This window comes from Prunus dulcis, chromosome 1 (assembly GCF_902201215.1).
Source record: "Prunus dulcis chromosome 1, ALMONDv2, whole genome shotgun sequence".
NCBI lineage: Eukaryota > Viridiplantae > Streptophyta > Magnoliopsida > Rosales > Rosaceae > Prunus > Prunus dulcis.
Genome location: NC_047650.1, coordinates 1,463,989 through 1,477,161, shown reverse-complemented (window position 1 = coordinate 1,477,161; position 13,173 = coordinate 1,463,989). Strand labels below are relative to the sequence as shown.

The 13,173-nt window shown below is 35.5% G+C and overlaps 1 protein-coding gene across 1 annotated transcript; it reads right to left on the bottom strand.

Moving 5' to 3' along the window:
• Window positions 1-9,333: 9,333 nt before the first annotated feature.
• LOC117614098 lies at window positions 9,334-11,860 on the bottom strand. The gene is made up of 6 exons (XM_034342791.1): window positions 11,586-11,860; window positions 11,314-11,460; window positions 10,585-10,659; window positions 10,326-10,451; window positions 10,119-10,214; window positions 9,334-9,714 (listed from the first exon to the last, which is right to left on the bottom strand). The coding sequence occupies exons 1-6, from the start codon at window positions 11,692-11,694 to the stop codon at window positions 9,638-9,640; spliced, it is 630 nt and encodes a 209-aa protein (XP_034198682.1). The 5' UTR covers window positions 11,695-11,860; the 3' UTR covers window positions 9,334-9,637.
• Between the last annotated feature and the right edge of the window lie 1,313 nt (window positions 11,861-13,173).

Below are 13,173 nucleotides of genomic sequence, written 5' to 3'. Positions count from 1 at the left end.
CAAGCGGCCGTATTGAGGATTGGATTTTAGTAGAATAAAATTAAAATAATGGGCAGTAGAATTTTTGTATGAATATTTTTATAACAGAGATAAGAGACAGAGAGACGAATATTTTTATGTGAAAAATTACAAATTTGGAAGAATTTTAGGTGTAAGGATCCAAATATTCTATAACATTAAAAATGTTTGTGGGATGTAATCTAAACATGTGCCAAGTGTATTTAGGATATTGAGTCTCTTGATGCATGAACTTCAATGGGTTACTAAAAATGTCACAATCTTTAACTTTTTTAAAAAAATAAAACTTAAATTAAATTGAACTATGGGTGGCAATAGTGAAATAAAAGTGTGTGTTTTTTTTAATACAAGCGATAGTAGAGGGGATTTGAACATATGACCCTAAGTACAGGGATAACTTATCGTAATCACTTGCAAACCAAGACGATATTGGGTTTGATATTCTCATCGTCATCCCCGTCTTTGACAAGCGAGGCCTCGCTTTCGGGTTTTTAAAAATATTTTGATACTAAAATACTAAACATCATAAATACATAGTATTATAAAGTTGTAGGTGTGTTAAGTATAAGGGCATTTCAGTATCTCATTTACTCGATAACACACAGTCTTCCTAAGTTTGAGGCTTTTCAAGAATACGTTTGATAAATAACATTCTGTGATTTGGCTCGGTATGTATCGTGTGACTAGGTGCAGAGAGAGCTATGAAACACGCGCTGCAAATCAGCGTGTTGACCATTTTCCGGAACGACATTTGATTAAAATCATATGGCTCGATTTGTTTGTACATTGTACAATGTTTCTCTCTCCGAACCGAGCGGAAGACACAATTTGTTTTTCTTTTATTTTTTGGGTCGGTTGGCGGTAAAAATGAATTGGAAGACCGACTTTAATATTTCATTTTCGTTGGGAACTTGAGAAATGGCAAGTTTCTGTTCTATCTAAGAAATAAGTAAATGTTCACGTCTTGTTATTAAAAACAAGAAAACTTAGAAGTGGAATTTTATTTTCTTTAAGAGTTTAATCATAATTCGAACATTCCTTGAAACTCTTGATAGTGTGGTGCTATTTATGAAAACAATTAGGAGAAATATTGTAGATATTAAAACTCCTAAGCGAGTTGTAGATTGACAACTTATAAATTTAAAAACAAAAGTAAGGGATTTGTAGCTCAAGAAGTCAAGAGTATTTATCCATGCACTCGAGATTCTGCGTTAGAATGCTCCTCTCTCTCTGATATTGCTTGTATAAAAAATAAAAAGTGGACAAAATGCAAAAATAATTGGGAAAGACATTTTATTTATTTATGATAAGACATGAAAAGATTCGAAATTCATGGGTTTCTCACCAATGCACTACTAAGGTCACAAAATGTCATAAATGTTCGAGCCTAAGACTACCTGTTTGTAAATTAAGACCCTTTTCCCACTAGACTTCAAATTGCACGGGCATGAACAATTGCAAAAGTGAAAACATATCATTATGTATATCAATAATAAGAAAAAGAAGTTGTGTTTAAAAAAATAATTGCATAATAAGTGTGAGAACAATTGAACAAAGAGGGGTGGGTGGGCTGGCATTTGGAGCATGGAGGACCCAAGGTAGAGCTAGTGAACTGTATCCATCTGGAGAATTAAATGAGATGGGCCATTAACAAAATGCATGCAAATTGCAATGCAAGGAGATAGAAAGACTGAGGTGATGAGGAGGAACCTGCGATTAGATGCATAATTAAGCTGCTGCTATCAGTGAATGAATGGTGAAGATGATCAATCATGGGCAGTCGCACCTTCCACATCTACTATATGGACCATATTATATATATGGACCATTGCCCTCGTGTTTCTGTATTTCTCAATTATAATGATCAGATTCAGATTTCAGATGTCAAATTTCAGATTTCAGTTTTGTGCTTCTGTTCAACACTTTTACAGTGAAAAAACCCCCACCAAGGGGAAACAGAAACACACAAAATCCACAACTTGATCAGCATGGTATTTTTTATAGTCTTTACCTTGTTGGGAGATAGATAATTGTGAGTTCAAATTTTATGAACGAAAATTTGTTATACTAAAAAAATAATGTGACAAATGACTCTTCAAAGAAAAATAAAAGAGACTTTGTTTATGGCTTAATTTGCACAATGGATATAAACCTCAAAGAATCATGGTTGTATTTGTATTAGTTAGTTGTCGTTTTTTTTCAGTTTTATCCCCCTATCTCATAAATTTTAAAAAAAAAAAAAAAAAGAAGCATGGTTGTATATAACTTTACAGTAAAAATATTGCCACCCCCCACAATCCATGATTGAATTGAATCAGCTCATTCCATACATTAAAAAAATAAATAATAAAGAAAAGAAAAGGGACTCGAAGACTGATCAGATGGTATATATGGTGGCTGATTTAAGGGTTTTGGTTGGGTTCAGCCTTCCTGCAAAGAATGATGTTCTTCCAGTAATCTTGGGTCCCATGGTTTCTGATGATCAGTCTCCTCCTGTTCTGCTAGTGCTTGCTGCATGAACACAAGGAATTTCAATGCCAGTACCAAAAGTAGGGCCTCTTTGAATTCAACGTCCTTTGCCTCTTTGCCTTTCTGTTTGTTTTTTATTCTTCCAACTTGCTTTAATTTTCCGAATAACTAACAGAAAGAAAGAAAAAAAAAAAGATTTTTATTGAGCTTACTTTCCCTTAATTTGCCTATCCATCTCTCAAATATTCGAGACTTCGTTTTTGTATCTCGTTTGCATTACCTTTCATCTTTGTTTAATAATTTTTGGATGCTTGTGAAGATGTCAATGGTAATATTACCTTGGACTAAGCTTAAAGCTCAGGAGAGAATTTGTTTTTCCGGATTTCAGTTTTGATAGAGCTTTGATGACGGGTCTATATAATGTGTCATTCGACTTCATATATAAAATATTAGTCAATTCACATTCGAGATGTTTTTACGGCATGTTTACTTATCATAAACGAGTGAAGTAAGGAATCATGGAATTTAGGAATAGGGGAAGTAAAGAATTGGTATGAGAAGAAGTCATTCCCATTAAGTTGTTTACTAACCATATGAAATCAACACATGAATGAGAATAACCTTGGTAGTTGATCTAATTTTAAAGGTATATGATTACGGATTTTAAAGTAAGATCCACCTGTTTTTTCATTCCTTGTGTATTAGTAAATGCGGAGAAGTCAAAAATTAGAATCATTTTCTTTCTTCCCATACCTATTATTGGTAAGTAAGCATGCCATTAGTTAATGAATTATGCAAAAGGATGCATCAAGTTGGATTTTTCAACAGTATGGATTCATATTTAGTGTGAACTTAGTCATAACTGTTAAATCATTGGATTCACTCTAACTTAAATACAAAGATTTAATACATATATTTTCTCTAATGAAAAAAACCCATGCCACATTTAGAAGAATTTTCAAATGACTTCATTACAGCAAAAAAGAAAAGAAGAAACAACCATGCCTTCATTGAATCGTACTCACGAGTTGACCCCAAAACCATGACTTCTCCAATTTTCTTTCACTGGATTAGATGTTTGGTTCTTCAATTTTCTTGGTTTCAATAGTAACATTCCTTAACATTTTGTCAGTCCATAAAGATTTCAAAATCAAATAAACATACACGATCCATCCAGCTCACGTGGGACCTCACCGATGACTGCCACGTAGGGCCAGAAAATGCTTTGAAAAATTCATTTCCAACAAGGCCCTCAGGCCTTGGCTCACTTGAGAGAGACAAATATGTAAGAGAGCCTCTGACAGAAAAAATAAAAATAAAAATGGAAAACTGTTATTGATTCTATTAGTATAGTTTGTTTTGGCAGTGTCTCTCTGGGATTTTGTCGCTCGTTGGGTCCTCACCTCACCTTGGGCTAAAACGGGGCGTGTTGTGTTGGCGTGCCTGGCTAACGTCATCATCTCCCTCTTTTGATTTCATCTTCTTCCTTTCAGACCAAAAAGCTCAAAGAAAAAACAGTAGGGTATGCAGCCTTTTTCCTCTTTTTCTCTTTTATTTATACTTTTTGGTTTCTTCTTCGTGAATGAATGAAGCAGACACTAACCAAGCAGAGGCTCCATTTTATGCTTCCCTATGGATTGAACTTTTTCAAATTCCAATATTACCCTTGTCAACTTTTCTCCTTCTTCTTCACCTTGTTGTGCTATCTTGTACTTTAATGTGGAAAAGTGTCTTACTGTGGTCAAATATATGGGCTAGCTGTGTGTGAATAGTGGGATTCTGGATGCCATTATGCCAACACTTTACTGCTAAGTGACTACTTAAAAGACTAATGAGAAAGTTTATGGAAGTTTGTGCAGCCTAAATCTTATGCTCAATCGATATGATTTGAATCATATTTTTCTTCACATTATCTACTATTGGAATTCGACTCTTTAATCCCTAATTTTTATGGATGGACAAAAAAAGTTGACAATACTTCATTTCTCAAGAGAATATTTTTCCTTTTACATACCAAATGTTCAAGGATGAGAGTTCAAACCAGAAGTTTTTTTTTTCCTTCTTGACTTTCTTATTGGTAATTTTCATAAAGTTTTCTTTCCAAAAGGGTCTGGACGGCAGTTAATTTACACAATTTGGTTACAGAGTTGAGAGTTGAGAGCTATACTGACATTAATTTACTGTAGGTTGATGGAGTGGTAGGTGGGTGGGCAATGAGAAAGATTTTCATGCAACAGAAATATCACTTTTTACTATTTCAAATCAATAACATAATAACATGTAAGATAATTTTTTCGCTTAGCAATTGCTCTCCCGTGCAAAGTTTTTGGGTGTGAAATGGGTTGTGGCAGGGAGAGGAAGAACAACTTGCTTTGGCTTTTGTGGGTGCATTGGTAATGGCATCCCTAGTACTAATTATTTAACATGGTAATGCAGGCAGCATTGGTGGGATAATAATTAGCTACCCATTTCGATGCTTTTGTATAATAACACCTTGATGAATCCAAACCAAACTTAGGAGAGAGCGAGCATCTGTGTGTGGGGTTCTGAGCACGATATTAAACACAAACTGTTACTCAATTTGTTGAAAAATTGATTCATGTTAGAATTACGAAGAAATCTTACTTATATTTTGTAAGAGTCATTAATTGATAAATAAAGAATTAATTAAATAGTCTCCTCCTCCAGCTGGTAAATATAAACTAAATGTTTATGTTGTTTTTATTTCTAAAACAGATGTGGGTGGAATTGGCGCTGTTGTTAGAAATGACAAAGGGGAAGTGACGGCGGCTATGACCCTTCCTCTTGCCAGTGCCACCTCATCTAAACATGCGGAGATCATGACGTTTCTTTTCGGGATGAAATTTGCTCGGGATGCTGGCTTTTCTTCCATTTTAATTGAATCTGATTCACAAGGGGTGGTAAATGATGTAAAGAAGGACGATGAAGAGTCTTGGGCATCTTATTGATGATATTAAGAGGAGTCTGCAACACTTTGAATATGTTATTATCTCTTTTAGTCCACGAGGGGTTAACCAAGTTGCGCATTTTCTAGCAAAGCATGCTCTTAATTGTAGTACTGTGGTAACTTGGATTGAAGAGGTTCCCTTTTGGCTGGAATCAATTGTAAACGATGACATGGTTGTATCCTCTGAATTGTTATCAATGAGTTCTTCTTTCGCACCACAACAAAAAAAAAAAAAAAAAAAACCACGCATACTGATATGGAACCTTTTAGTTAAACCACGCAATTGAAGACGATACCGACATATTTGCTATGTGAGTTCCGACAATTTGCTTCCCCACAGCATCATTAGGCTACCACCACGATGAATTTGGAATACGTATTGAATTCCCTTGTTAATATGCGTTGCGTTAGATCTTGCCTTGCAATCAATAAACGTATTGATAGTAAATTCTGAGACATAATACCTCCGGTAGTCACCTACGGTCCACCTCCACACATTTCGACATCACCACCATCCTTCCCCTATGTCCTCATGAAGGCCTAGCAAACGACTGTCCTTATCTTGGTTTACTATGTCTCAGGCCAGTAGCTACATTTAATGCTTGAAAATCATACACCTACGGCATTAGATAATAGTCAAAGCAAACAGCAAAAATTGATACTTGAAAGAGAGATTGTGTTGCTTTCATCCTTTCTAATTCAGTCATTTATACTGATGCATTCCCTGATTGAGATCTAGGAGCCATGTTTTCTTTGTTTAAAAGAGCCACACATCTTATCTTAATAAATAATAATAACAACATAAAGAGAGATTTAAACCATTGTGGTGTATGGAACTGGGGACAGACAGAAGGATTTCATTTTCCATCATTAAAATTCATATAATACGCGTGTTTCTCAGTGACCCCATGCACTAGCTACAATGCTCGTCTTGATTCATAGTTTGACAATATAAATCTAATAAGTAAATAACTACCGCTTTTGCCATTTTGGTCTCATTTCTTAACCAGCTGCAAGGTTTTTTTGTTTAGAGTAAAGTAATCAAATGAAAAAAAAATCTTGCAATGGCGGGCCAATTGCTAGGATTTTGATATTTGCAGGTAGCTCAAGGTATGTTAAAGAATCGACATGGCATGATGTGTGATGAGTAGATGGGACAGAACTATAAACTCAAGGGAAGAAAGGAGATGATTTTATGGAGCATTAAAACCCACCACCAACTTACACCCTGTTTGTGTGGATGACAAGGCATCCTGCAAAAGATAGTGAAGAAACCAACATCTCTATATTGCATCCCTAAAAACTTTCAACTTGAGCTTCATTGGAATCTTTGATTATCTCCACCAAAGCAAAGCACCTTGTGATACTAATAAGTCAACAAAGCTTCCTCGATGTCTTAATTATATAGTTGCATATATTGTGTGATTTGTGAGAGCCCTAATGTGACTTATGAGATGACTTGTCAATTACAAGTTGTCCTACCAATTGCCTATCCAACTCGGTTGGAAGAAAATAAATTTGGTACGTGTAATTACGTAATCATGGTCCATGAAACGAATGGATTTGATTGAGTAAGAGGCCAACTTCCACACCACACAAACCCTTTATTTTCTTGATATTTGATTGAATATTCACATATATTCAACTTTTATAGGCCAACATGAATTTAATTTTTGATACAAAAGATATTTCAGGGAATTGTAACTAGGATTTCGGATGGTAAATGTTCTTAAATTTTATATCTTTGCTATTATTCCATTTTATGTTTTTTTTCTCAAGAAGAACTCCGAGAGGTAGTAATGGGTTACAGCCTCTCACGGCCCCAAAAAGCCACTGGGGGAAGAAGTTGTATGCACATCCTAGGTTCTCCAAGATTCCAATAGCATTACAACTACTATATAATATTAATCCAACTTTGCAATCATGATATTTGCCACATGGATAAGACTAACTTGCTCTGATCTGATGACATGCAAACGAAGAGATGGTGGGGACTCAAGTCAACAACACTCACGATATTGATTCGTGAAATAAATATCATAAATTCTTTTTTTGTTTTGTTTTTGGATTATGGGATGAAAATTGTGATTTTTTTTTAATCATAATTAAAAAGCAGAGAGCAGCCCACTATTTATTTCCTATTTGATGATGAAAGATTAGACAGACATGATTGACAAGGTTTACAGCGGAGACATGGACTGTTGGAAATGACATGTAGAGTTGTTGTAGATCCAATTTCCAAAGGCCGGCCAGCCAGCCACAGGAGACTTCAAACAATTTTTACTGCTACAGTCCAAAAACAGAGATTAAATTTTACATACATACACAAACGTAGCAAAGCAACAACATTAAAACAAGGGTTGGTAGGGGCCCCCTTCTCCTAGAAATTTCAAAGAGGTTGCCAAAAATGAGCAGATGCATAAGGGGCATGAATTGAACTTGGAGCAAGAAAAGGAAAGCTATTGTGACTAGTGAGAGAGAGGAACAAAAACCAAGAAGTTGAAAAAAGCAGAGGACGTCAATAATTCACACGACATTCGAAGAGAAAAATGAGAGAGGGATGGTGGCACTGACTGGCACTTTGCTAGGCTCACTTGTAGTTCAAATGCTAGGAAAAGTGTAATTGGGTTCCTTTAAAATGACATAAAAATTCAAGGGTCCTCTGCCTTTGGCAGACCTGTGTGATGATGCCTGTAAATTGTAATGGTGGGCCGTACGCCGCCGATTGAGAGGTGTGAGCTGAGCAAAGGTCATATGGGGTTTAAGATTTAATGTGATGGGATTTGGGGGGTCACAACAAGCAAGGGACAAGGGTAGCTTGCCTTTAGGCTTTAGTTTATTGGTTGTTTCTTGTTTGCTTTTTCAAAGGGTTTGATGAGGGATTGATTGGTGAACTTTGAGACAGTATTTATTTAGGTTTTTGGATTTCATGTATCTTCAACTTTACAATTTGGAAGGAAAGTAGATCAAAGTATGTGAAAAAGTAAAAGTTGTAGATCTCTCAATTCTGAATACACAAAAAATATTATTCTTCCTAACTTGAATATTGTGAAGAGGGCGTATTTGAGAAAATTTTCTTCCCCATCCCTTCCATTCAAAGATTGGAAAATGTGAGATTCATGGGTTTGGGTCTTAGGGTCCATCCAATTCTCGTCCATTTCCCTCCAAATTTTCACAAAGAAAGGGAGAATCTTTTCCTTCCATTCCAAAAACAACCAACCAAAGATAAGGTCAATACAGAAATGATGTTGAAAATTCATGCAAAAGTCATATCTTTTTTCTGTTTATAATCCCAAGCCAACTTCCATATGTATGTTACTATGTTGGCTATAAAAAAACAAAACAAAACTGTCCTTTGTAATGAATGATAGGCCTTTAAAAATTGTTTGGGCCTAAGTCAAGTATGCAACGGCCTTGGTCTTCATGACTGGGACTGATGTAAGAGAAAAAGTGGACTGAACCCAAACAAATTGGAACATGCATGGTGAACTTGAACCCAAACACATTCTGAAATATAAAGTTAAAGAGTTGATATAAGAGTCCCCAGAAGTGCTATAATGAGGGGTTCAATCCCCACAATCCAACAAGAGAGAAAAAATATTGGACTTGAACTTTTTTAATGATTGAATGGTTGGATTGAACCCTTCATTCAACCTCCTCACCAAAATCCCCCACATTGTAGAAGAGAGTCCTGGCCTCTTTAGAATACTTGGTCACATAATCATGAATAGTTTTCCCTTCTGAGCTCAAAATTGCAGTCTACCCTTAGGATTGCTCAAGGTTGGCATCTGACCCTGCAATCAGGTTCAATCAACTGCAGAGGCAAATATGAGGAGAGAAGTCTCTTTCCCCACCAAAACAAATATCATGAAAGGAAGTTCAAAAACCCAAGTGTAAACATGAACTTATGTCTCTTATTCCAGTAGCCAGCAACAGCAGGGTTATCAATTATGTACAAAACAAACAAAAATCTTCTTCACTCTATCTATGTGTGAAAAATGAGTTTAGGAATGAGATCAGCACCTCCCTGAATACATCTTGTAACTTATTCATCTGACTGGAAAATCTATATCCAAACGTGAGAGCTAACTAAATCTGTCAGCAGATATCAAATAAATACCGCAGCAATCAACCACGGGTTCAAAGGTGTGGTGCGAAAAACAGCCTGGAACAACTAATTCTCTATTTCCAATATAGCATAGCAGCAAACAGCATCAGGATCACCAATGTAGGAGAGTTTACTTGTACCATTGAGCTAGCTGTAAATGAGAAAACACGAAGACAAAACGGAGTGAACGCGTGATCATCAATACGAAGGTAAAAAAGCTATAATACTCAATTTGATGTAGCTGTTGGAGGCCATTCAACTAAAAATTGATGAGTAAATTAGCTCCTAAAAGTGTCAAAGTCAAGTATGAACCATCCTGTTGTTGGTCAATCTTTTTAATCAAATGATTTTAAAAAGCCGGGTTGTTAACATCTTCCAGAGTACCTCATCGGCACAAGGGAGTCAAACATGCTGTTTTGAATAAGATAATTGTTTATCTAAATTTTTTGGATCTCCAAATTTGAGCTTTATGTATTGAACCGTGGCTGGAACTACTATCAGACAGTAAAAAACAAAAGTAATGTAGAATTATCTTGCTTGAGTTGCTAGCCTCACCTTGATTCTTTGCATTGTCAGCTAATGGTGGTGCTGAAGCAGCAGATTTATTTGACACTGAAATCCCAAGGTTTGCACAATCCATCCCGATTGCACCTTAATGAATGCAATGAAACTCAAGTCAGACACTGTCTTCTGATATACAATTGTTGCATAACTATTCATCAGTGCATCATTATTTAAAAGCTTCTAGGTATATGCACTTACAATCTTCAAAGCAAGGGAGGGCAGTGACATTTAGAAGATTATAATAACCTTCTGCACATTCGCAGTTGTATGTGAATTTTGATGTCTTGTTGCATGATCCACGTCCACAATAACTCCAAAAGCAAGCTATAAGACCAAAATTATAAAATGCGTGACTGTGTGCTAGGAAAGAAAACCAAACAACATTATGCAGTGTGTAGGGCTGGTGATAGTTTAATAGATAAATATATTTAAAAGTACAGGGGTTAATAGTTAATACGATCAAAGATTGATGAATCATTGGCTTTGCTTGGTTCAGGGGCTGGCGCTTTGGTGCAGGAGTAATTCAGATTACCTATAAACATCCAAAACCATCAGCATCATCAAAGCCATGATATTAGCAAGAAAGTATCCAAATAACAAAAGGAAGTAAATATCTAAAACCAAGGATGTATATCCACCAATTAAAAGGAAAGAAGAATTATGATCCCAATCTTTGACTTATAGGTAGGATATCAAAATCTTATCTTTACATGTGTATGCTTATCTCCATTAAGCCTAGCCAAAAAAATTTCAACATGACTGGAGTCCAAGACAAGGTTAGTCTGTGAAGAACATGCACTACCAAATTGAATTAAATGGGCATTTTTTATTAACGATTTTCGGGCTGAGCTTCCTGTCATGGACACACTTTGACTTCATTGTACCCCAAAAAGTACTTATGTTTTGGTTTATCAATCTTTATGTTGTAACTTGCTCTCTCTTTCTTCCCTACAATTGGAAGGTCATATCTCTCTTGGTCTCTAAATCTAAACTAAGATTTCCTAATACTATAAAACCAATAACTATCAGTATTAAGATTTTCTCCATCTGCACGTGCTATACAGAAAAGCAAACACTCCCATAACAAATTTGTTTGACTTATAAACAGCAAATGAGTGCTTTTACAACATATAATCCATAATCTATTTGAATGCTCATTTGGGAGATTGAAAGATGGAGGCCTTACATTGGGGAATCACGCAAGGGAGAAACTTGAGGTGATCAGAAGAAGTCTGCTTCCACCCAGGTTCACATTCACATTCAAAAAGGAAAGTGCTGTTGCTAGAAGGCTTGCACGTCCCTTTTCCACATTCTACTTGTTTGCACACATCATCTGTTATCGGAAATCAACATCCCCAAAAAATTTATGAAAATCAAAGAAAACCCAATAAATAAATAAAGTAACAAAACCCAAACCAAAAAATACTGATGATATAAGAAGAGTGAAATGAAACAAACCCAAGATTGGAGAGAAGATAGGAGCAAGTAAGCTGCCCAATGGATCAGCAGAGACAGACTGAATAGCAAGCAAGATGGCAAGCGGAGCACAGAGAAAGGTGGAAGCCATATCTCAAGTCTGAAACATGCACACAAGCAAAGCCAAGGTTAAGCTGAAATGGAAGGAGAGATAAGCAGAGGGCAGTGAGGAAAATGCTGGTGATTAAATTGACTTGTTGATAGACTTTGAAAGTATTTAGGAAGAGATGTCTTTAATTTGGCAGCTTCAGCAGTTAAGATACGATATCGCGTCAACGTGGCTGAGATGTAAAGAGGTTTATAGACTTTACATGGGAAAGTGTGGGTTGTTGGAAGTTGGGGTTTGAATCCTCTGGACTAAATTCTTGGGTGACTTTGAAAGGAGGGAGAAATTTTTTAAAATAAATTTAAATAAATTAAAATGAATAAAATTGTCCTTATTTATTTTTGAATTTTCTAAAGAATCCTTTATATTTGTATGTTTTTGGTTTGAAAGTTAAGAGGTTTTTTTGTTTTTTTTGAAAAAGATTTTGCTTGGTTAAAACCTAAATTTACTTAAATGGTCCCTCAATATATTCACATGTACTATTCATATTAAAATGTTTATTATAACTTTTATTTTTTATTTTTTACAAAACGATAATTTAAATTACTCTATAATATACAACAAGGGAAATAATTCGGGTGCAAGTTGCTAGCACACTACCTCTACCTTGATCAATTTTCTTTAACACAAGTCACAATTCAATCAGATGAGTCTTGAATAACATGAAATATTAAGAGATATTTAGTGATATACCCATTTCTAGCATTAATATTATAAATAAACCCTACACAATTGAATTCCTATAAACAAACCCAAAAAAAACCCAAAAAATGATAGCTAGCCTTATTGAATTTAATATTGATTATTAAATTACTTTGATGCCCTATTGAGTGCTTTGGGTATTTTTATGAGATTTTGGGGTTGGGCTTGTTTTAAGAAATTGATGGCAGTTTTGTAATTTATAAGAAGTTAAAAGCTTTTTTGTTATGTTGTAAATGAGTTTTGGGTGTGTTTCTAAAGTCCATTTTATATAGGGTATTTTTATAATTTGGGCCCCCATATTGGGTATAATAGTGAATCTCCCAAATATTAACTTCCTCTGCTCCACTTGGCTTTAGCCTTTCTCAACTTTGAAGAAATGTTAAGCTTTACTTCGAAAAAGCAAAATTTAGAAGAAAAATGAATTATACTTGAAGTTTAAGCAATAGCCGACCTAACTGGCAGTTGGCAATGAAAGTTTAAAGCCGTTGGAAATTTCAAACGTGATGAGGGAAGGGAAGGGGCCGTTGGAAATGCACAGTCATCTTTGAAATATACGCCCCGCCATTAACGAGCTATATGCTACTCATAGGTTGGGCAATGCTCAATGGGTCACGGACCACCGAATTTCTTAGCGTGTACCATCCAAACTTGTCTAACCGCAGAAGCAGAAGCATTTGGTGGAAGCCAAATAATGATGATGATGATTCTATGAATTGTGATATCTTCAACTCCTCAACTAATACAAAGAAATTTGAACACCTA